The 20,918-nt window shown below is 45.3% G+C and overlaps 1 protein-coding gene across 1 annotated transcript; it reads right to left on the bottom strand.

Annotated features, from left to right (window-relative positions):
- Positions 1 to 1,785: 1,785 nt before the first annotated feature.
- On the bottom strand, positions 1,786 to 20,166 carry Sgo2 (shugoshin 2). The gene is made up of 8 exons (XM_038315252.1): positions 20,035 to 20,166; positions 16,719 to 16,853; positions 14,694 to 14,869; positions 13,731 to 13,808; positions 10,487 to 10,572; positions 7,648 to 7,886; positions 3,532 to 6,093; positions 1,786 to 1,997 (listed from the first exon to the last, which is right to left on the bottom strand). The coding sequence occupies exons 2-8, from the start codon at positions 16,849 to 16,851 to the stop codon at positions 1,786 to 1,788; spliced, it is 3,486 nt and encodes a 1,161-aa protein (XP_038171180.1). The 5' UTR covers positions 16,852 to 16,853; positions 20,035 to 20,166.
- Between the last annotated feature and the right edge of the window lie 752 nt (positions 20,167 to 20,918).

Here is a 20,918-nt window from a genome sequence, read left to right as displayed (position 1 = left end):
CGTTTCAGACCGCCATCGTTCCTGGCAGTGGAAACGAGAGGGAAGAGAAATGAACAAAGGTCTGGTCCAATCCCGGTAACGGGGAGCACAACTGTGGTCCGGTCACACATCAAAACACCGTTCACAGAGCACAGGACGAACACTTGCTCATCCACCACGTGGAGGAGCCCGGAAAACACTGTGCTAGCAGGGTAAGCCAGTATCAGCGACTAGATACAGCTGTGCTCATACACGTCCAGAGCAGAGGTGGCTACAACTAGGAAGTCGAACAGTTAACTCCAGCTAGAGGGTGCACAGAGGACAGGATTCCTTTCTCGGATAAAGAAATGCTCAAAAATCGATTGGGGTAGTGGCTGTATATACTTGTGAGAGGGTTTTCTTGGTGGTGTTCAGATCTGAATCCACGGCAAGGGCTCACACATTCAAGTATGCCCTGCATCCCTTATCTGTGTACATCTAAAAACCTATGACTCTGGGCACTTCACAATGGGGGCAACATATAGTATGTCCCCAAAGACATAGTGCACATCTCAAAAAAGCTAAGTTGTAAAACCCCTGGGCCCGTCCTCCCCATTTCTCCCGCCGTGGAGTGGAAACGCCTGACAGAACCACCAGGGTTTGACAGGAGGAGCAGACACTAAAATGAGGGAAAGGACATTTTGTGATCATTTTCTTCGGCTTACGGAAAGTATTTGTACACAATAGGATTTTTTTTTTGAGAATTTTGAGAAAAAAAAAACTGATTTTATGAGATAGGCTACTTGACTTAGTTTTAAAAACCTGAGATTTCTGAACAAAACAATGCCAACAGTCATTGGGGTATTTTTATGGCAATGAAGGAAGTGTGCAAAGAGTGGTTATGAGAAGGCAGTAAGAATTTATAGAGAGTTTTGTGAACTAGAGCCTCATGCAAGCAGGGCAAGTTCTACCCTGAGCTGTAACCCAGTCCTGCCGCATCCTAATGTGGAAACTTCGTTAAGAAATTCATGAGTGTGCACATGCGCATGTGTGTGTGCTTGTGCATGTGTAGAGGCCAGGTGGACGTCAGTGTCAAGGTGCCTTCCTCAGCTGACTCTCTTTGAGCTAGGGTCTCCCACTGAACTTAGATTCACTAGACTGGCTGGCCAGCAAGCACAGGGACCCTGCTGTCTGTCCCTCTCTCTCCAGGGCTGGGAGGACAGGTAGACGCTGCCCTGCCTGACTTGTACATGATTTCTGGGGCTCTGAACTCAGGTCCTTGTGTGTCTTCTAGCTCTTTACTGATGAAGTCATCTCTCCGACCCCAGAAAAATCTTATTCTTTAAAGACAAATACAAAAGTATTTTATGAACGAAATCACTCAGTATCAGAGACCTGCTTTAGAAGCACACCTGGTCAAACCCAGCACATTGCTGATAGCTACTAAAGCTGGGCAAACTGGGGAAAGTGGCTACAAGTCTTTCTTTGCCAGTGTATATTTGTAGTTAAAAAATTAAGAAAAAAAATGTTTCTCTTCGGGACTAGAGGAAATATAAACCACACTGACTTCTAGGGAGCAACGCAGGAAATAAATAAGGGTAACAGCTCTGAAAACAGTGGTTGGTAAATTGTATTCAACAAATATAAAAAATTATAGCTACCAATTAAAGTTTCTAAAATGACAGTAGTAAGATGGAAATTAACTGAAACTAATTTAATTTAAAACCAGAGTTGAAGGAGAAAGGAGAAGTTTCATTTTGATGGCATCTCTCCCAGCTCATCCTGCGTACACATGAACATGTTTCAGTGACTGACATTAAGGACTGTTCAGACACTAATCCAGGCCAAGCGTTTCTCGAAGCACAGTGACAAGCCCTGCCACACTTGCCTTACGAGGTTCGGCTCTCTCAGGTTGAGAGGGGCGCACTGCCTTTTCCTTCTCGTCAGCTCTGCGGCCTGCCCTTCTGATCCATTCTCGGGGTTAGCGGGGTTGCTTGGCACAGGACTGGTGTCCACCAAGTCCGGGAATATTCCTCTACCTGAAAGGAATATTTTCACAAATATTTGTAAAAGCATATATAAAGATATGGAAATAAGTATGAAGTAAATAAATACAGTTGGCCTAGCAAAGAGAACAAGTTTGAGACATAAAATTCAATTTTGAGAGGAAAACGGGCTTACTTAGGGTTCTCACTACTGTGACAGAGACCCCGACCACAAACACCTTGGGCAGGGCAGGAACACGGAGGCGGGAGCACATGCAGAGGTCATGGAGGGCGCTGATTACTGGGTTGCTCCTCTTTGCTCGGCCTGCTTTCTTATAGGACGCAGGACCACCAGCCCAAGGAGGCCACTACCACCAACGGACTGGGCCCTCACCACCAACCACTAATCAAGAAACTGCATTACAGATTTGCCTTTCCTCAGCTGGGAGTCCCTTGCACAACTGACTCTAGCTGTGTCACGCTGACATAAAACTAGCCAGCACACCACTAACAAGGGCTACAATGCTGCAGCTCTAAAACACAAAAGCTCTTCATCTTCAACCCTTCCTAAACCTACAGCGATCTCTGCACACTCATGCACACACAGCTCTGGCCACTCAGTGTGTGAGTGTCACCTTGGGCAGACAAAGAAGAGTTACTCTTCTAACATATCTTACCACCCGGACTCTTGTGACTCTTTTATCTAGACTAGCCTTAGCCTGTAAATTCCAGTGTTGTACAGACACACTGAAATGTTGGTCCCAAGTAGAAAAACTTTTATATACAATGTCTAATGCTACAAAATCTTACAAACTCTCTGATGACAAAGAAAATCTTTATGACTGGGCTTTCAGGAAGAAGTGGGGTAAGTAGTTTTATATAAAGCATGATTATAGTATATGTTTAAAGATCCATAATGGTAAATGCTGACAGCCAGTTTCAGCGAATTTTTTTCCCATCGTTGTATTTGGTTATTGGTAATAACTATTATTTTTATAAGCAGGGTTAAACAAAAGTAAACACTAATGCTGAAAGTCTTGACTACCCATCAGCCTACGGTGTGACCTACATGATCATCTCTGCAGCTCCCTCTAGTCACGATTCCTCACTGTCTGCTCTTGGCTTCGGGCGTGCTTTATAAACGACTTACCGCACACTGCGCAGTGACCCTTACATCTCTGTGCGCCCACCCTGCGGGAAGGAGCGGTCTTACTGCTGCTCTGACCACACGAACTGAAGGCAGCTGGACCGAGCCCCACCTTCCCAAACTCAAAGTTTCCCTCCCTAGAATAAATTCAGTGCAATTAACCACAAGCATTTACGACATTTAATCCCCTTCCGACACACGAAGAGGGGTGTGATCCGTCCAACACCATCATTAGATAATGCCGTAGTAAAGCCTGAATCAGGTTTTAGATGCAAACGTGCAAGAGAATCTGTTACCCTTCTCAACGTACAAACCTTTCATTTCTTCTGTTTCTATATGTGCAGTCATATACTGCTTTAAAATTTTTGCAAAACTGCCCATTTCAACAGAAAATACACCAGCGGTCAAGTGAAAAGAACATAACTCTAAACCTTGGCCTACCTATCCCGGACTTCTGGGTTCTGCGGCAGCTTTTCTGAGTCCTCTCCTTTGTCTTTTCAGGAGCAGGACCACCTGCTGGAAAGATGCATGCATTCTCCAGGAAAGAACTTCCTTCCATCAGCAGATTTTTACAAGAAATTGTTGTCAAAGGTAGGGAGCTTTCCCACATATCGTCGAAGGAAGAATTCTTTATGTTAGACGAGCGCATCTGTGATAAAGGTTTCAACGCCTTTGGGCAGAAGTCTGGTTTATTCTTGGCAATTTTCTCATCCTCCAAGTAGTTTTCCTTATCGGCCTGCTGGGAGTCGCCTGACTTTGTGTGGTCAGTGCTGGCTGTCATTTCCACCGCTCCATGGGTATCTGAAGAAAGAGCTAGGGGCATCTTTCTTTTCTTTGATTTGGATGTCACTTTATTTCCTCTTTTGGCCATGCCCACAGAGCCAGCGTCTCCCAGGGCAAGCACAGTGCTCTCTTCCCGGCTCTTTGGCAGGCTAGTGGGCTCTCCGGGGCCAGCATCTGTTCCGTGCCCGTCCTGGTGTGATCCAGACTCCAAGGCGACAGACTGCTGTGAGGAGCCTGGAAGCTGCAAAGCACGTTCACTCTTCCCTCCTGTCGAGATGTTCTCCGCTCTGCCTGCAAAGTCTCTCTGCCGGTTTTTAACTAGTACACACGGACCTGGAATTGGATCACCATTTCCCTCTTTATTACTATTGATTTCTCCAGAGTAGGAACTCACAACTTGGTCTTTGATACAGCTGTTAAAGCCATTCATGTCTGCGTTAGTATTCTCATGATTCTGGCTCATTTGAGAAACGATTTCTGATTTACTGACCTTCTGACAGACCTTCTTATTTAATGGGTCATGCACACTTCCTTCGTCCTTTTCATGCATTTGGTTGGTTTTAGAAATTATTTCTGTCTTTCGAAGTGCCTTTTGTCTAGGCTTCTTTTCTTCTTTTGAGTCCCTGTGACTAGCAGGTAGCGTACCATGGTCGTGCATTCCCATCTCCAGGAGTGTGTGAGTCTTATACACACATAACTTTGCACTATCTTTGTTACAAATGGCAGGCACTTCAAACTTACTAAAATCTTTTAAGGTTCTGGGGATGTCTTTATCCTTTTGAGGTAAGAAAGACTCGTCCATTTCTGAACAATGACCACCTCCGTCATTACTAAAATGAACCCTGGAGATTACTTCTGTCCTGCGATTTACCTTGTGCCTAGGGATCCTGCTAACATGGGACTCTATCCGAGCAGGGTGCATACTGGTGATTTGCTTGGACAAATCCAGAACATTCTGCGCCCAACAGTCATGTAAGCTTCCATTGTTTCTTGCGACAAGTGGAGATGCTTCTAACTCTTCTACAGCGTCTACGGCTCCACAGGTGGACTCTTTAGTCGCTTGGGTTTGGAGGGGGATGTCTTTGTCAGTATCCTCATATATTTGGTTCATACTAGAAATTATTTTTGTCCTCCGATTTATTTTCGGTTTAGGATTATTTAGCTTGGATTGAATTTGCTGCGCACTGACCAACTTTTTCAAGTCCAAAATAATCTGGGTCTCAAAGTCACATACAGTTTTGCTATCTTTGGTGGAAAGATCAGCTATATGGAATTCTTTCGCAACATCTAGCTTTTCAGAACTGGTTTCTTCCTCCTTCTGGCTTGGATATAAATGATCCTTTTCTGAGTTACGAATCACAAATGTCTGTCGAGAAGGCTTACTTCTATTACAATGTGGGGCGTTCTGACACTGATCAAACTCACTGTCTTGAAGGAGTCTGACTGAACATGGAGAGAAAGGGCATGTTTCCTCTTGCTCGCCTGTCGTACATCTTTGCTTCCTCTTTTTATTTTGGATGGTCTCTTGATCCAAGCTGCTCGGGAGGGTTATTTCTTTCAGCATGTTTGCCTGAGGTGGCTCAGTACCGGGAATACAATTTGGATCTTCCGAGTCCCCTCCGCCACCTAAAACAACAGAGCCTCGTTCTGGTCTGTTTTCCACCTTCCCCTCAGCACCCATTTCTGAACTACCTTTACATTTTCTCTTTGGTCTTTCTCTCCTTTTGTCAGAGCTTAGATCTTTCACTTTTCTGAACGCTTCCTTTCCACAATCTGTCTTTTTCTTCCTTTGACTTTTATTGTTTTTTGAAATTGCAATGATTGTGTTCACTTCGCTGGCAGTTAAATCCATGTCCGCATTTTCGTACACAGATTCTTGCAACTGAAACCCATGGGTGTTCCGCACTGTGGCCGTGGGCTGTGTCTGAGGGTCGCCGGCAGCCTCAGAAGGGAAGCGAGGAGAACACCGTGTATCTCTTTGCATTTTACTACTGGTTTCACTAGCACAACCATTTATCTCAACGTCCCAGGTGAACCCTGGACTGGACATCTGTGGGTAACCTGAGTCTGTGCCATGCGGGTTCTCTGCAGAAGACCCGCGCTTTCTCCTCTCAGTCACGTTGTTAAGTGACAGCTTTTCCCTGCTGAGGCAGGAGGATGGTGCAGTTTTCATCTCAGTCAGAGAACTCTTAGGGCTTTGTTCTGAGTCATCACGGCTTTCTGCAAAATAAAGAAATATAAAAGTAAGTATGCTACAGTAAACAAAACATACTTGGCTATTGCCGAGAGGACTTCTGATAAGCCATTCTTCTCAGATCCTTGTATTATCCAGAACTCACGCTGATCACAGTTAGCCCCTGTAGCGGAGTTCCTAGAAGCTGTGCTGGTGCCACTGTTGGGCACACCCCATCCTAATTCTGAGCGAAGGTGCGGCTGTGACATTTTCATGGATGCGAGGTAAAGTGTGACGTGTAAGTGCTCCCATTATCCTAGTTAATGTTTCTCAGCACAGCTGTGGAAGGGAAACAGCAGGCTCTGAGCTCAACAGTTAGGGTTCCATGTTCCAGTCTGAAAATCTCCAACCAATCTGTGATCACCGCAGACTACAGCCCAGGACCATCAATTAGGAAGACGTGTAAATGAAGTGTCTTCTCAGTGAGTCATGATCAAGCTCGTCAGCACGATCAGTCTCGTTTCTGGCGCTCTGACTAAACAGACACTAGCACTTAGGGGAGTTTATTGGCTCACAGTTCTTGTTACAGTTCACCCTTGCCAGGAAGTCAAAGCGGCCGGAACCTGAAACGGAAGTGACAACGTGCCCCAGGAGAGTCAATGAAGGACGCACACCTGTACTCAGCTTGCCTTCTCCACTTGAACCGTCAAGCATCGCCTACCTGGGGAATGGCGCCACCTATCGGGGACGAATCTTCCCAGCTCAATACAACCAAAACAATCCTCCACAGACCTGCCCATGGGCAACCCTGACCTTAGGCAGTCCCTCACTGAGATGACCTCTCCAGGGCCTCTAGGTCATGTCAGGTTGGTAACTGAACTGATCAACTAAACTGATCACCATAATCAGTGCCTGGTTGTGGTAAAAGTCACTATGTCCATCTACACCCCCACTTTTCAGATCCATGAGAAGGATTAGATAAGACTGAATCAATGTAATAGCATTTTTCAAATCACGATAAACAAAGTGGAAGTCTTAGTCCTGCTCATTTTTCACAACTGCTTCCAGACTAACAGTCTTAGGTCTCAGAGGATGTGACATTTGTGGGGCTTCTTTCTTCTAGTTGAAATTTTCACTAGCAGTTTTAAATGGTAGAAGTTGGAAAGTACAAGTTAGTAATGCAAGAGACCTGGCTGACCGTGGCAGTCTGAACATGATTGGCCCATAGTCTCAGGGTGTGGACCTACGAGGTGTGGCCTTGTTGGAAGAAGCTTATCACTGTGGGGGTGGGCTCTGAGGTCTCCTATGCTCAAGATACGGCCCAGTGACACAGTTCACTTCGTGTTGTCTACAAGATGTAGAACCCTCAGCTGCGTCTCCAGCTGCCATGCTCTCTGCCACGATGATGATGGACTAACCCTCTGGAACCCGAAGCTACCACCTCAGTGAAATGTCTTCCTTTATTAGAGTTGCCTTAGTCAGGGTGTGTCTTCACAGCTATCAAAACCGGAACTAAGACACCAACCCATGAGCTTTTTAGACACTGTTGTCTTCAAGAAAGTCTGATGAACAACTACATCAAGTTCCTAAAACAATCCTACCTTTAGGATGAACACCAACACTAGAAGTCTGTTCCGAATAACTGGAGACACATGTATTCTGGTTATCCTCCTTGGGAAGCAATACTTCCAAGTCGCACTGGGGTAGGGACAAAGACTGTCCTGAGAGCGAGGAGGTGACGTCAGGTGAGGCCTCTGACGCGATTCTGCTGTGACACTGTGTTCTCCATTTCCCACCGTCATCACCATCGTCATCGTCATTTTCTGAAGTTAATGGGACCCTAAGGGCCAGTGAAAATCAGACAGGAAATTCTGTGTTTTACAAAAATCGTATGGAAGAGAAAAAGATACCGCTGTACATCTGCCAATAATCTGACCTGCTTGTTAGAAGAAAAGCAAAAATTATGTGAAGAAAAAGAAAATAGTGATAAGCAAAATATAGGGATTATTAAAGAACTGGGATAGCAGCTGGAGTGGTGGCCGAGCAGCTAAGAAAAGGAGGTACTGCTCATCCCGCCCGCAGACCCGAGTGTGGTTCCCTCCACCCAGGCTGGGCTACTCCTGCCTCAGCTCCAGAAGGATCTGCCTCCAGTCTGCATGAGTATCTGCACTCATATAATTAAAGATAATAAAATATGCAAAAAGAAATGAGATACATTCTCAATTTCTCTGCAGGAAAATTTAGATAACTTTCCTCAAGGTCTTAAAGAAAAATAATCCTTTATGATATACTTCCAGAAAACAGAATTCGTATCAATCAGCGCTACCAAAATACCTAACCCTGAAAAATAACTGCAATAAAAAATTATGAATAATTTTCATTGTAACACACATGCAAACACCTTTAAACAACAACTATGTGTCTGTGATTCAGAAAAGCAATGCAATGGAGGTTTAATATTTAAAAATCGATCACTGAGAGACACAGCCCAGCACATCAACGTATTTGCTGTGCAAAGCCTGAAAACCTGAGTTCAATTCCTAGAACCCATTACAGAGAGACTCCACAAAGCTGTCCTGACATCTGCAGACACGCCATGCATTTGTACACCAAGCACATATCATGTGCACAAACACACATACTAACAATAATGAACCCATCACTGTATTCCGTTACACGAATAGGAAATGTAAGAACTCACTGCGCTAACAGAGAGAAGTCGTCTTCTAACAGAGACAGGAACTTAGCTCCACAGCTCATGAGGAAACTCTCACTAACTAGTAACAAAGGAATTTTACCTGTTTTGTTTTCTGAGACAGCTGACTGTGCAGACTGACTGCACTTTATTAGTTATAATTTGACTCTTTAGATGATGGAGAAGTAAGAAATGGAAGAATCCTTTAAAGAGAAGTTAAAAACCTGACAAATAGGAAATCTGAATGTCCTTGTTAGTAAGAGAAATGGGATATTATCAAAACCTTTTTGACAAACAAACAAACAAACAAAAAGCCAACCACTGCAGTGCAGGTGTAGGCCCAGTGAGGTAAAGTGGCTGCCATGTGAGTCTGAGGACCTGAGCTCAATCCCTAGAACACAGTGAAGGAAGGACATGACCATTTAATGTTGTCCTATGACGTCTGTACAAGCTCTGTGCACACACCAGCCACACACACACACAGACACACACACACCATACATACATACATACATACACCATACTGTAATAATAAATGCATGGAAAAAAACAAAAAACCAAACAGCTGTGGGCTACCTCTGTCTAGTATTTAGCTTGCCTTGAACTTGTGACATTTCCCTCAGTCTGGACCTTTGTTAATCTGACTGTACTGACTGTAATCTGACTGTACTGTCTCAGAGGCTGTGATTACAGGCAGGTACCAACACAGCTGGCTAAATATGAATATATTCGAAACAAATGCCTAACAGCCAGTGTATGCTTGAAAAAAATAAAGGTATAAGACAATACAATTTACTATTTTAAAAATACAATAACAAAATATACTGGTAGAAAGTGGTATCAATACAGATAATCGATAAATCGACAGAATAAATAAATAGGAAGTGAGATAAGTGATCTGACAGGAGGCTTCTTTTTTCTCATAGGATATTTCATATCTAAACACGTCTTCCTGTTTAATGTTTTTATTACAATGTGAAGTTTCCCCCTTAATCAAACTACCCAAAGAACAACTATAATTCTACTGATTCTTGACATCACCTTCTAATTTCCTGCTATGTACAGGAATAGTATATATGCACATACCCACACATACTAAGGCTATGTATGCACTATGCAATGCACAGATAAAAGCACCAGACTGGTGAAGCAGACAAAGGTCCCAGCCTCTGCTGTCCACTCTTGCTCAGTTCACCTCACGCAGCCTCGGCGTTTACTGTGCAATATGTCAGGGTTGAAACTGGGTACTTTGATGACTTGTACCCAATAATCAAAAGCAGGAAAAGACTTTAGAGAAGAGAATATCCGAAATATCACAGGTTAAGACATGATGTTAAAAGTGGAAAGAGTTATTTGCTAAGAGAGGGGGAAAGAAAGAAGAAAAAGAGACCAGAAGAAAAGTAAAACTACTATCGATGAACTTAGGTATCTGCCTGTGGGGACAGTTTCCCCAGAGCCCCGAAGACCGAGTCTAAGGAGACACCACACACAGCTCCCATTTCCACCTCAGTAGCATGGCCACAGGCTGACCAGAGAACAGGGTTTCATGACGTCTGTGACCTAAGCCAGGGGCATTCGAGCCCAGTAACACATGAACATGTCTAACTCAACAAAGCAACGTAACAAACTATCTACAGCTGTTTTTCTGGTTTAGAATGTGAGTAAACAAAACACTCGAAGCCCAACCTAGCACCTTCTAAGGGAGAAACATTTAATCGGTATCTAACCAAATTTTAAACAATTACCTTGCAAATGGAAGATGCACGGACTTGCTTTGCTTACTGATCCTTTTCCTCTTCCCAGTTGACAGGAAAAAAGGACTTTGATGGAACTGTTTGTGAATAAAACAGAGAAAGTGGTGAAAGAGTTGACCATCTCAGCCTTGTCATTAAAATAGCAGCTAGACCAGGGAACCAACAGAGACAATAGCAAAACAGCTCCCACATGTGCATGTGTGTGGCTGCAGACTGACTCTGCACTTTAGCCTTTAATAGTTGAATTAGTACAGTATAAAGATAAAATTTACTTTTCAGTGATAATCATTCCTGATGTTTTTTAGGCAATTTTCTAAGCATTCTTTAAATAGAAATACAAATGCATACACCCATATATGTGTATACATTCTCTCTCTCTCTCTCTCTCTCTCTCTCTCTCTCTCTCTCTCTCTCTCACACACACACACACACACACAAATAGTTGTAGCTATATGCAAAATGTCTGCTACATATGTGTTATACAGCGTGGAAACACACAGTTGGGAGTTACCAGTACATGTCAGTAATTAAAGACTGGAAGAATTACTCAGTGGGAATGAGTAATAATACACAGAACAGAGAAACTTGCATCTGGGACGCTGAAAATTAGCAACTGGGGAAGGAAAGCAACACAGGCTGAAAGAACAGCAGAAGGTGGAGAAAAGGCTTGGGGGTGTAGCCTCCGGAGAGCCCTAAGATTGGCCTACAGAACAGCTGCCCTGGGACCTGGAAACACTAGAACCACTGCTCACTTCTGAAGCGCTGCAGCGACAGAGGAGCCCAGACTGTGACTCCAGAGGAAGGAGTGTGGGAACAACCAGACAGTAGCTGAGAAGGGGACGTAGTTTTTGTTGCTGCTTTCAAGATTAGTTATAATAAGTTTTTGTATAAGGATGCAAAACAATCCAGAAAAGAGAAAAATGTGATGATACAGGGGAGGAAAGTACTCTACACCAGGCACCAGGAAGAGGCAACCACGTGTCTAACAGGAGATGCTGTGGGTAAAGGGGTGGGGGCTGGAGGAAGTCCTGACAGGTCTCCAGAGGCTCAGAACAATGGCAAAGCTTTCCCCTGACTCAAATATAAACGTTGACACTATTTCCTGTTAGCTAAAACCAGCATCACAGAAAGAATCAAGTGTCTGGGATGCCCGCAATCTGAGACCACTCCCCTACAAAGACCTGCTACCTAGATTAGCTAATCTGCCTCCTCTTTGGGCTGTGTCTGGGCTGCTGGTCATACACCTCCATCAGCATGCATGGGTCACGTGATTCCAGCTTTTCACTTGGTGAGGCTATTGTTTCTTCATTCCCAGGCATTCTAGTTAGGTCAATGCCTAAGCCATCACAGCATAAAGGGATTGCCAAGGAAGCCCGATAACCTAAATTCAACCCCTGGAATCATGTTAAGGTAGAAGGAGAGAATCAACCACAGTTTCTTCTCATCTCCATATGCACAACAAGACTTGGAAAGAAAAAGAAGTATTTATTTTGGGTTTGCAAGACTGATCAGCAGGCACAGATCTGATGACCTGAGTTCAATACCAGATCTCACAAGCTGGTGGAAGAACCAACTCCTGAGAGCTGTCCTCTGACCTCCACACCCCTACCCACCACACCCTTACCAAAAAGTAACAAAGAAAACTAAAAATGAGGGCAACAGACAGAAGTAGGCGGAGACCTCGTCGTACTCATCGTACGCTCGTGATATTGCTCCCGAGTTAGAAGGGTCTGGGCCTTTGCCTCCTGACAGTGATAACTGCAGGGAGAAGGGTCTGGGCAAGGGGAGACAGGGCTTGTCTGCTGGACAACAGTTCCAAGAGCCTGGACAGCACAATCCCGGCTCACGACCTCCTCTGGCTTCTGCTCACACCCACTCCCGACTCTCAGGCGCCTATAACCCCAGCTGCCTTTGAGTTCTGCTCTCTAGGTACAGAGATTTCACAAAGCATTTTAACAGACCAATGGCAAAGTTGTCATAGAATTCACAACAAGGAGCTACGCAGTGCTCCTGGGACGACATCCACAGCCACCAGCAAACACGCAATCAGGACACGCCCTCCACAGCCACCAGCAAACACGCAATCAGGACACGCCCTCCACAGCCACCAGCAAACATGACAATCAGGACACGCCCTCCACAGCCACCAGCAAACATGCAATCAGGACACGCCCCTCCACAGCTCACCAGCAAACACGCAATCAGGACAATCAGGACACGCCACTCCACAGCCACCAGCAAACACGCAATCAGGACACGGCCTCCACAGCTCACCAGCAAACATGACGATCAGGACACGGCCTCCACAGCTCACCAAGCCCCTGCTTTCACTTCCCCAGGTCGGTTCCTATACTGAGTCTGTATATCCATTTGTCGTTTGTTTTATGTAATCATGCGACCATCTAGAATTTATCTTAGAGACTGATACACAATAGGTTCAGCCTCTGGCTTTCACCCCAGTACATTTTCAATTTGTCTTTTTTTTTTTTTTTTTTTTTGGTTTTTCGAGACAGGGTTTCTCTGTGGCTTTGGAGCCTGTCCTGGAACTCACTCTGTAGACCAGGCTGGTCTCGAACTCACAGAGATCCACCTGCCTCTGCCTCCCGAGTGCTGGGATTAAAGGCGTGCACCACCATTGCCCGGCTCAATTTGTCTTTTTATTTTAAAATAAATTCTTTTCTAACTTGAAAGGCTATCTTTCTACTGAGACTTGGTTTCTAAATATGTCTGGTGGGTCATTATGCTCCAAAGAGCTATTCAATCTATTATTTTAAATCAAAATTTGATTTTAATGAAATAATCTCAATAACCAATTATAAAAATGATAAATTATTTTATCATTTTTAATAAATAATTGGAGAGATGGCTCAGCAGTTAAGAGCACTGCCTGCTCTTTCAAAGGTTCTGAGTTCAATTCCCAGCAACCACATGGTGGCTCACAGCCATCTGTAATGAGATCTGGCGTCCTCTTAAGGAAGAGACTTGGTTGGTCGTCCTCATCAACTTAGACGATGAAGCCCAGTATGGACAAGTTCAATAGAACCACCATATATGGGTGGCCCATGCATGCTCCAGCATTGCCAGGGCATAAACTTCAATTTTTTTTCAAACTGTGCATGATTCCTGTTCTTTCTTCGCACTGCACACCTGAGGCTCTAGCCCTGATACCCCACGGTTTAGCTCATCCGGGCTCCCGTCAGCTACCACACGGCCCCGCCCACAGGGGCTCACTTACCTCAGACAGGCTGCTCATTTCGATTGCCGTGATCAGATTATTGTTCACAAGGGATTCTATTTCTATAAGCTTCTTATTCTGTACATGCAAAATAAAGACGCCTTTGAGTTAAAATTCGGAGTTGGTCATAATGATACCACATTTATGGAGAGCATCAGTGTAAGAAGAGTCAGTTTTAAAAATGGTTGTCTTTATTCTTATTTTTTGAGACAAGGTCTCACACTGTAACCCAAACTGGTCTACATAGCAGAGAGTGGTTTTGAATTCATAGCAAGCCTCCTGCTTCGGTGTCCAGACTACTGGGGTTACACCATGCAGTCAGGCCTGGCGACTGTTCTCAGCTGAGCACACACTGAGCTCCAAGGCTACTGCAGTCAACAGTCAAAACAGCTGTGTACACACACAGACACACTGTGAACATTTACAACACCAGTAATAAACGATCATTTGCTTTCCCGTTTTCTCACTCTTATATATCTCACGGAAAATAACACAGCTGGTCAGGAATAGGAACTTGATCACCACTTTATCACAGGCCATGCTTTCCATTTTAAGCTAACGTCTTCTCATTTAGACCTGGGTACCGGCTCTCTCCCCTGTCTGCCTGTGGTTCAGGTGGGCGTGCAGCCAGGGAAGTACAAGGCCGGAAGCAGGCAGAGACCCCGTGGGGCCCTTCAGTTCACTACAGGAGCATGCTCACCACTTAAAAGGCACGGACGGCCAAGGGTTGCTGATTATGGTGTTATGCTGGTCTGCAGAGCACACAGCATGCATTTAGAATAAGACTTAAGATGTCTATTCTACTACCAAGAGGTGTCTGTCCTTAAGGATGGATTTCCATGGCATGCTGACTTTCAACAGTTCTTTACAACTGGAATCTAAAAACATCGTTAGAGTCTCTGCAGCAATGTAGCTATGAGGTTCTATTGTAATGCAGAGATCAAAGCAATACAATTTCCATACCAAATTACTTAGCTTAAGGCGAAGAAAGGTATTTTCAAAATTCAGTTTCTCTACTTCCTTCTGTAACAGCATCTTCTCAGTAGTGACTCTTCGGGAGTTCTCCTTCTCTCGACTCAGAGCCTGGGCTAAGGCTCTGTTGTTGTGCTTTAGAGAGATCTTGAAAATAGAAGAATTGTCTGCAAGAATATTTTTTAAAAGTTAATACCGAACTTGTAATTTATATTTCCTTAATAAAACTGCACATTCCTTAGTAAAATAATTTCAGAAAAAAATGCAATTTACTTAAAAATATCAAATGATGGTTGGAAAAGAACGGCAATACATGTATAGTTTCAGAGAAAGAAAATACTCCCCAAGTTTGAAGCTGAAGAAACAAAAGCTAGAGAGAAGCTGAAAAGCAGAGAGGCATGCAGCTGGGGCAAGGGAGCGGTGGCTCTGCAGACAGAGCGGTCACGGGGGTCACAGGGACTGCGACTGCCTGCTTCCATCTGGACAAGAAGCAGGCTCGGAGGCTGACCTCACAGGAGCTACGGCAACCAACCTGAATGTTTACACATCTTTCTGTGCTCCACACTCAATAAAATCGTCTATGCTCCCAAATCCCTTCTCTTAACCCTCAAATGAAAGGATTGATTTGTCCAGGACCTGTGAGATCATTTGTCCAGGACCTGTGAGATCGTCACCTCTCCCCAGAAGATTATCCTTTTCTAGTAATCGATTGCAATCTAGACTTGACCTCTTTTACTGAACAGAAATATGTCAGACTAAGTGAAATCAGTACTGAAGTGGGAACAGAGATTCAGAGAGGATTTAATGGCTACAGTCACCTTAAAAGTTTACCTCCCACCAGGCGGTGGTGCACGCCTTTAATCCCAGCAGAGGCAGTCAGAGCTCTGTGAGTTCAAGGCCAGCCTGGTCTACAAGAGCTAGTTCCAGGACAGGCTCCAAAACTACAGAGAAACCGGAAAAAAAAAAAAAAAAAAAAAAAACACAAAGAAAGAAAAAAGAAAAAAAGTATTATCTTCCTTTAGTATAGTTAAATATAATTAGAATTTAGATTCTACTACATGCCAATAACCTACCTACTCCACACACATACACACAGAGTTTGAGAAAGGGCCTTGCTATGTAGTCAAAGGCTAGCCTTAAAATTGTGATCCTCTTTTGTTAAATATACCCTTTTTAGATATTCAGAGAAAGTTTGGAAATCTTCAGAAAAAGACTCCACAGCAGGACCATCTTTGGCACAGAGTGTCTCACTCGGCACTCCTTGGCATAGCCCAGAGAAACAGACTGCAGCTGAAGGATTTTCAGAGGCTCAGAAAGAATAACAGCTTATTGCTGTTTTCCAAACAGTCTTGAGAAATGAAGGAAGACACGTCCCTGTGGGAGGAAGGTAACTGCCAGGATCTGCCTACAGACCCTGAGAGGTGACAGGAGTCTGAGGTGACGTCAGCAGGCTCTGTCACTATGGAAGGCAGTGTTCAGCGTAGCTAACATGGGTATAAATGGCTGAGAGAATCTGTGGCAGCAATAAGAGTTTAATTTGGGGAGTTTCCCACCTCCGTGGGATTTTTTTTGAAGGGGGTTGTTTGTTTGCCTTCCTGACACCTTACTGCTGGCACTGATAAAATCTCATTTCCAAAGCGCTGAGTGCTGTCTTAGCCTTAGTCCATAGGGAACCATTACTACCACACTCCCCGTGGCCAAGAAGCTCTAGGTTACTCATGCCTGCCCAGCACACGCCAGGCCAATCTTTCCTCTCTTTAGCTCTTCTCCAGAGAAGCCATGCCGGCGCTGTCTTCGCAGGCTGAGAGGTGGCTGCCAAGGGAGGGACCCCCCAGCCACACAGCTTACAATTCAGCTGCTGCCAAGGGTAAACTCGCTGTCCCGCTCAGCAGAGGAGCTGGAGGCCATGAAAACAGCGAATGGAAAAGATACCAGCTGACATTTTATTAGTTTTCTAATGAACGAAGTCTTCAGAGAGCCAAAAGGTAAGTAAAGTCAAAGATGAATGGCGCTTACTTAGTATTTTTGTTTTGATTTTTGAAGCAAGAGAAACATTTAACTTTGTCTTTGCGGCTCTGTCTTTCACTCGTCTCTTGACTCCTGACGTGACAGCAGTGGCTCCCGTCACTTCCACCACTGGGTACTCCATCACTAAACGGAACGAAGAGAGGATGGGGGAGACTGTTAGTTAACTACTGGTTACTAAGAGTAAAATAAAGCAAACTGATACATTCTAAAGAGCAACCACCATAACTTAAACTGTACATAAGTAATTACAAAACCCTTTGCATAAAACCTGAAAACAAGAGCTAGTTCCAGGACAGGCTCTAAAACTACAGTGAAACCCTGTCTCAAAAACCAAAAAAAAAAAAAAAAACCCTGAAAACAGGAACTTATATGATCAGGAGAACTAATGAATTCCAAAAAGGTAAATACTTTGTTTTCCCAGTCAAACCTGTATCGTACGCCTGGCAGGCACTCATGAGTAGAGGCAGGTGGCAGGATAGGGTCCCTGCTACCACGGAAGGAATATCTAGCCAGAGACAGGCACTGTTCTGCTACTGGGCAAACATGGAACCTTAGGTAAGTGGGGCTGAACGGGAGCACAAAAGAAATAACTAACTCAGGAGTAGAAAAGGGCTGGAGAACAGACAGGAAACTATAAGCTTAGCTATGTCTACTAGATTTATGGTCTACTAGGTTTACAGCATAATAGGAACAGGAGAATACATAATTATGCAACCTGACAAGAATACTGACAATCACACAAGATAACAGAGAAGGAGTCAATGTTGCCTGGGCAGAGAAAACAGACCAGAGAGCCCTTCAATGAGGTGCAGGGATGCTGACCTTTGTGTTTAAATGGGTGAGACCTCAAAAACCTACACTCCCTCCACGAGCCTTCCTGTGTCCACCTGCTTGTACCTATAGAAACCCTGTCACCTGCTCCAGACTCAGCTGCTCCACTACTACCTGCTTTGAGTCCACAGGACTCTCAGCACGCCTTTCACATCCATCACAAGAATCCCTAGATTCCCGCCATCCTCATCGTCCTCCCTCTAATTCTCCTCCAACTCTGCACGTCCTGTACCCGGTCCTACACAGACCGGAAGACGACAGCCAGGCCCCTGTGATTCTGTCTATGTCGAGTCTGCAGATTTAAGGATCCAGGATGAGATTCTCATTCGTCGAGGTAACACCATACCTAATACCATCCCAAGCATTTTTACAGGGAAGAGCAGAGATTAGCGCCATGCTGTCACAAGCCTTCGTTCAAATGTCACTTTCTTAATGAGCCTTCCATGTTCACAATAACCCATCGTCCGTCTCTACTGAAACAGAAACTCACCAGGGCACAGCTCCCTGCTGCTGAACTCTTACTGATTTCGTGCCTGGCACATAGCAGCTCCTCGGATAGCCATTTGTGACAGAAACAAATACGGACAAATGGAAGAACTTTCCGGTAGAAACAAAAATCTGCTCAGCGTTGAAATGGTCTCTCTCATCTGAGCAGATGGTGGAAGTTGTCAAGTAAGTAACTGGGAGCATGGCCTGGGGATTTTACAACAGGGAAGACGCCCACAGGAATGTCTCAATATTAAAGGTCCATTCGTCTAAGGAAAGAGAAAAGAGCAGGGAAGGAGGTGGGCTAACCGCAGATCTTCACCCTCCTTCTCTCTTCCAAATCCAACCCCGAGTCTCACCACCAGCTCTGAAACAGACCTTCTGCCGTGGCCTCTCCTCACCTCGCCCCGATTCCCAGGGAAACAGACAGATCCTGTGAAACACCGGGCTCTCCTCCCTCCTGTGGGCCCCCTAAGCCACCCCAGCACATCGCTATCCCAATACCCAGAAGCACATTTTACCTGGAACCTCCAGGGGCCACACCTACCAGGACCCTAGGCAACACACAGCCACCACACGCCCTAAGAACCAGAGAGGAAACAGAAACCAAGAAGCAAAACACCTGCCCAACAAAGACGAGACATCAGCACCTAGGATTACAGTCTTCTCAATCCCAGAGGCCTGTATATCAGCAAAAAAATAAATAAATAAAAATAAAAATAAAATAAAGCCAGGACAATGTGTCTCCACTAGAATCCAGTAAGCCTGCCACAGCAGGTCCTAACATAGCCGAAGCACAAGAAGAAAACCTTAAAACAGCCATTATGAATAGTATGGAGGTCATGAACAGGACCTCTAAAGAGGAAACAAAAAATCCCTTAAGAGATCTATGAAAGCACAAACAAACAGTGGAAGGAACCAGAACACCAGACAGGACCAGAAAAGAAAGTCCCCTCATCACATACAGAACAAAGAAGGAATATTCAAAGCTGCAAGGGAAGAAGACCAAGTCACATATAAAGGCAGACCTATTAGAATCACACCCCACTTCTCCATGGAGACTCTAAAAGCCAGAAGGGCCTGGACAGGTGTTCCACAGACTCTAAGAGACCATGAATGCCTGCCCAGACGACTATACCTGCAAAACTTTCCATCACTACAGAAGGAGAAAATAAGACATGCCAATGAATATTCCATTAGCGCTATATACTAGAAGGAAAACACCCACCTAAAGAGGTTAACTACACCCAAAAGAACATAGGCAATAAATAATCCCAGACCAGAAAATTCAAAATCAAAGATTACTATCCCATAAACAGTAGACTATAAAAAAGCACATAGCCAATAAACTGTCACCTCTAACACACTCGAAAAGAAGCCTAATATTAAAAAAAATCAGCTGTTTTCAAATACTCCAGTCCAAAATAAATAAATAATAAATTCCAGCGGAACTTTCCTTCCCCATCAGCTGATCCCCTTAATTTAACGAATGTCGCTGTCGCCCATCCAAATGCTTGTGTTTCTACTAGAGTCTCCCTTAGCCGCCCAGCCCACTCCCTACATCAGTGACTTCACCAAGCCGCACGAACGGAAGCCAGAAGCAGGCCCCCTGGGGTACGATATAGACACCAAAACATTCCGGGCAACGGTTACGACTCTTTTGGGGGGGTCCCAGCTCGAAAGTGCAAGGAAATAAAGGCTAAGTCCCTCGTAGGTGCTGGGCGAATGGACGTGTGCGGTGCCGACAAGGGGACCGGGCTAACCTGCTCCGCACCCAGGACTCCTCCGTTATCCCCCGGCCACTCTGGTGCAGCCGGGGTCACCCCTCGCCGAAAACCAGACCCCGCCGCCCGTGCTCCTGGATGAGAACCTCCATCCAGACAGCGTCCCAGAGCCGAGCCGAGCCGGCCGGACGCTCGAGCCCGCCGGGAGCGCTCGGCGCGCCGGTCCCGGGGCCCAGATCCCGTCCCTCGGGGAAGGCACTGACCTGCAAGCCGGTGGCGGCGGCCGCAGCGGCCTCACCGACGCCGACTCACCGACCCTGCAGCCTCGGAGACCGCCAGGCGCCCCGGGAGCTCCGCCGCCCAGCCGACCCGTCCTCCCGTTCAAATTCCGCGGCGGTTGGCGGCCGACGCCACAGCCAATCGGAGGCCGAGGAGGCGGCGCGAAGGCGCGCTGGTCCCGGAAGTGGAAGCCGGAAGGGGCGGGACGCGCTGAGGAGAGCCGAGTGGGCGTGGCTGGACGTGGCTGGGCGTGGCCGCCCATCGATCCGGTACCCGAAAGGTTGCCAGGCAACTCCAATCTATCTCAGGGCTTGGGATCACTCGCCTGCGTCCAGTTTCTGCTTCCTTGCCTCCCAGTGATGATCCTCACTTCTTGCTCTTATAAGCCTTTCTCATTGTGTGCCTGGAAGAGCGGCGGTGATGCTCCGTTTTAACAGGACCGCGAGACTGGCATTTTAAACTGTCACAGCTATGTTTTAAAATGTGTGAGTCTCTTTATTTTCCAAGACAGTTTGACTCCTTTCACAAGTGATTATAATGCATATGAAGAATTTAGAGGAACTATACAATAACTTTTGCTTTAGTCGATCGTATTAAAAATACAATAGGGAGCTGGAGAGATGGCTCAGAGCTTATGAACGTTTGTTGGTCTTGCAAAGGACCCAGTTTGGCTCCCTGCACCAACACGGTGACTCACAACTCTCTGTAACTCCAGTTCCAGGGAATCTATACCCTCTTCTGGCCTCTGCAGATACACATACGGTGCACATACATATATGCAGGCCAGATATTTGTCCATATAAAATAAAATAATAAATCTTTTAAAAAAAAACCTTTAAATAGCTTGTCTTCTAATTGACCATAAAGT

The sequence above is a fragment of the Arvicola amphibius genome, chromosome 18, assembly GCF_903992535.2.
Source record: "Arvicola amphibius chromosome 18, mArvAmp1.2, whole genome shotgun sequence".
NCBI lineage: Eukaryota > Metazoa > Chordata > Mammalia > Rodentia > Cricetidae > Arvicola > Arvicola amphibius.
Note: the sequence above shows the minus strand (reverse complement) of the source record. Positions and strands in the feature narration are given on the sequence as shown.

What these genes read in the sequence shown, in the direction of transcription:
- Sgo2 (XM_038315252.1), bottom strand. Translation starts at nt 16,851, where the DNA reads ATGGAGTACCCAGTGGTGGAAGTGACGGGAGCCACTGCTGTCACGTCA. An exon ending in AATCAAAACAAAAATACTAA is followed by an intron (nt 14,870 to 16,718) that starts GTAAGCGCCATT and finishes ATATTCTTGCAG; the next exon opens with ACAATTCTTCTATTTTCAAG. An exon ending in GTGCATCTTCCATTTGCAAG is followed by an intron (nt 7,887 to 10,486) that starts GTAATTGTTTAA and finishes ACTGGCCCTTAG; the next exon opens with GGTCCCATTAACTTCAGAAA.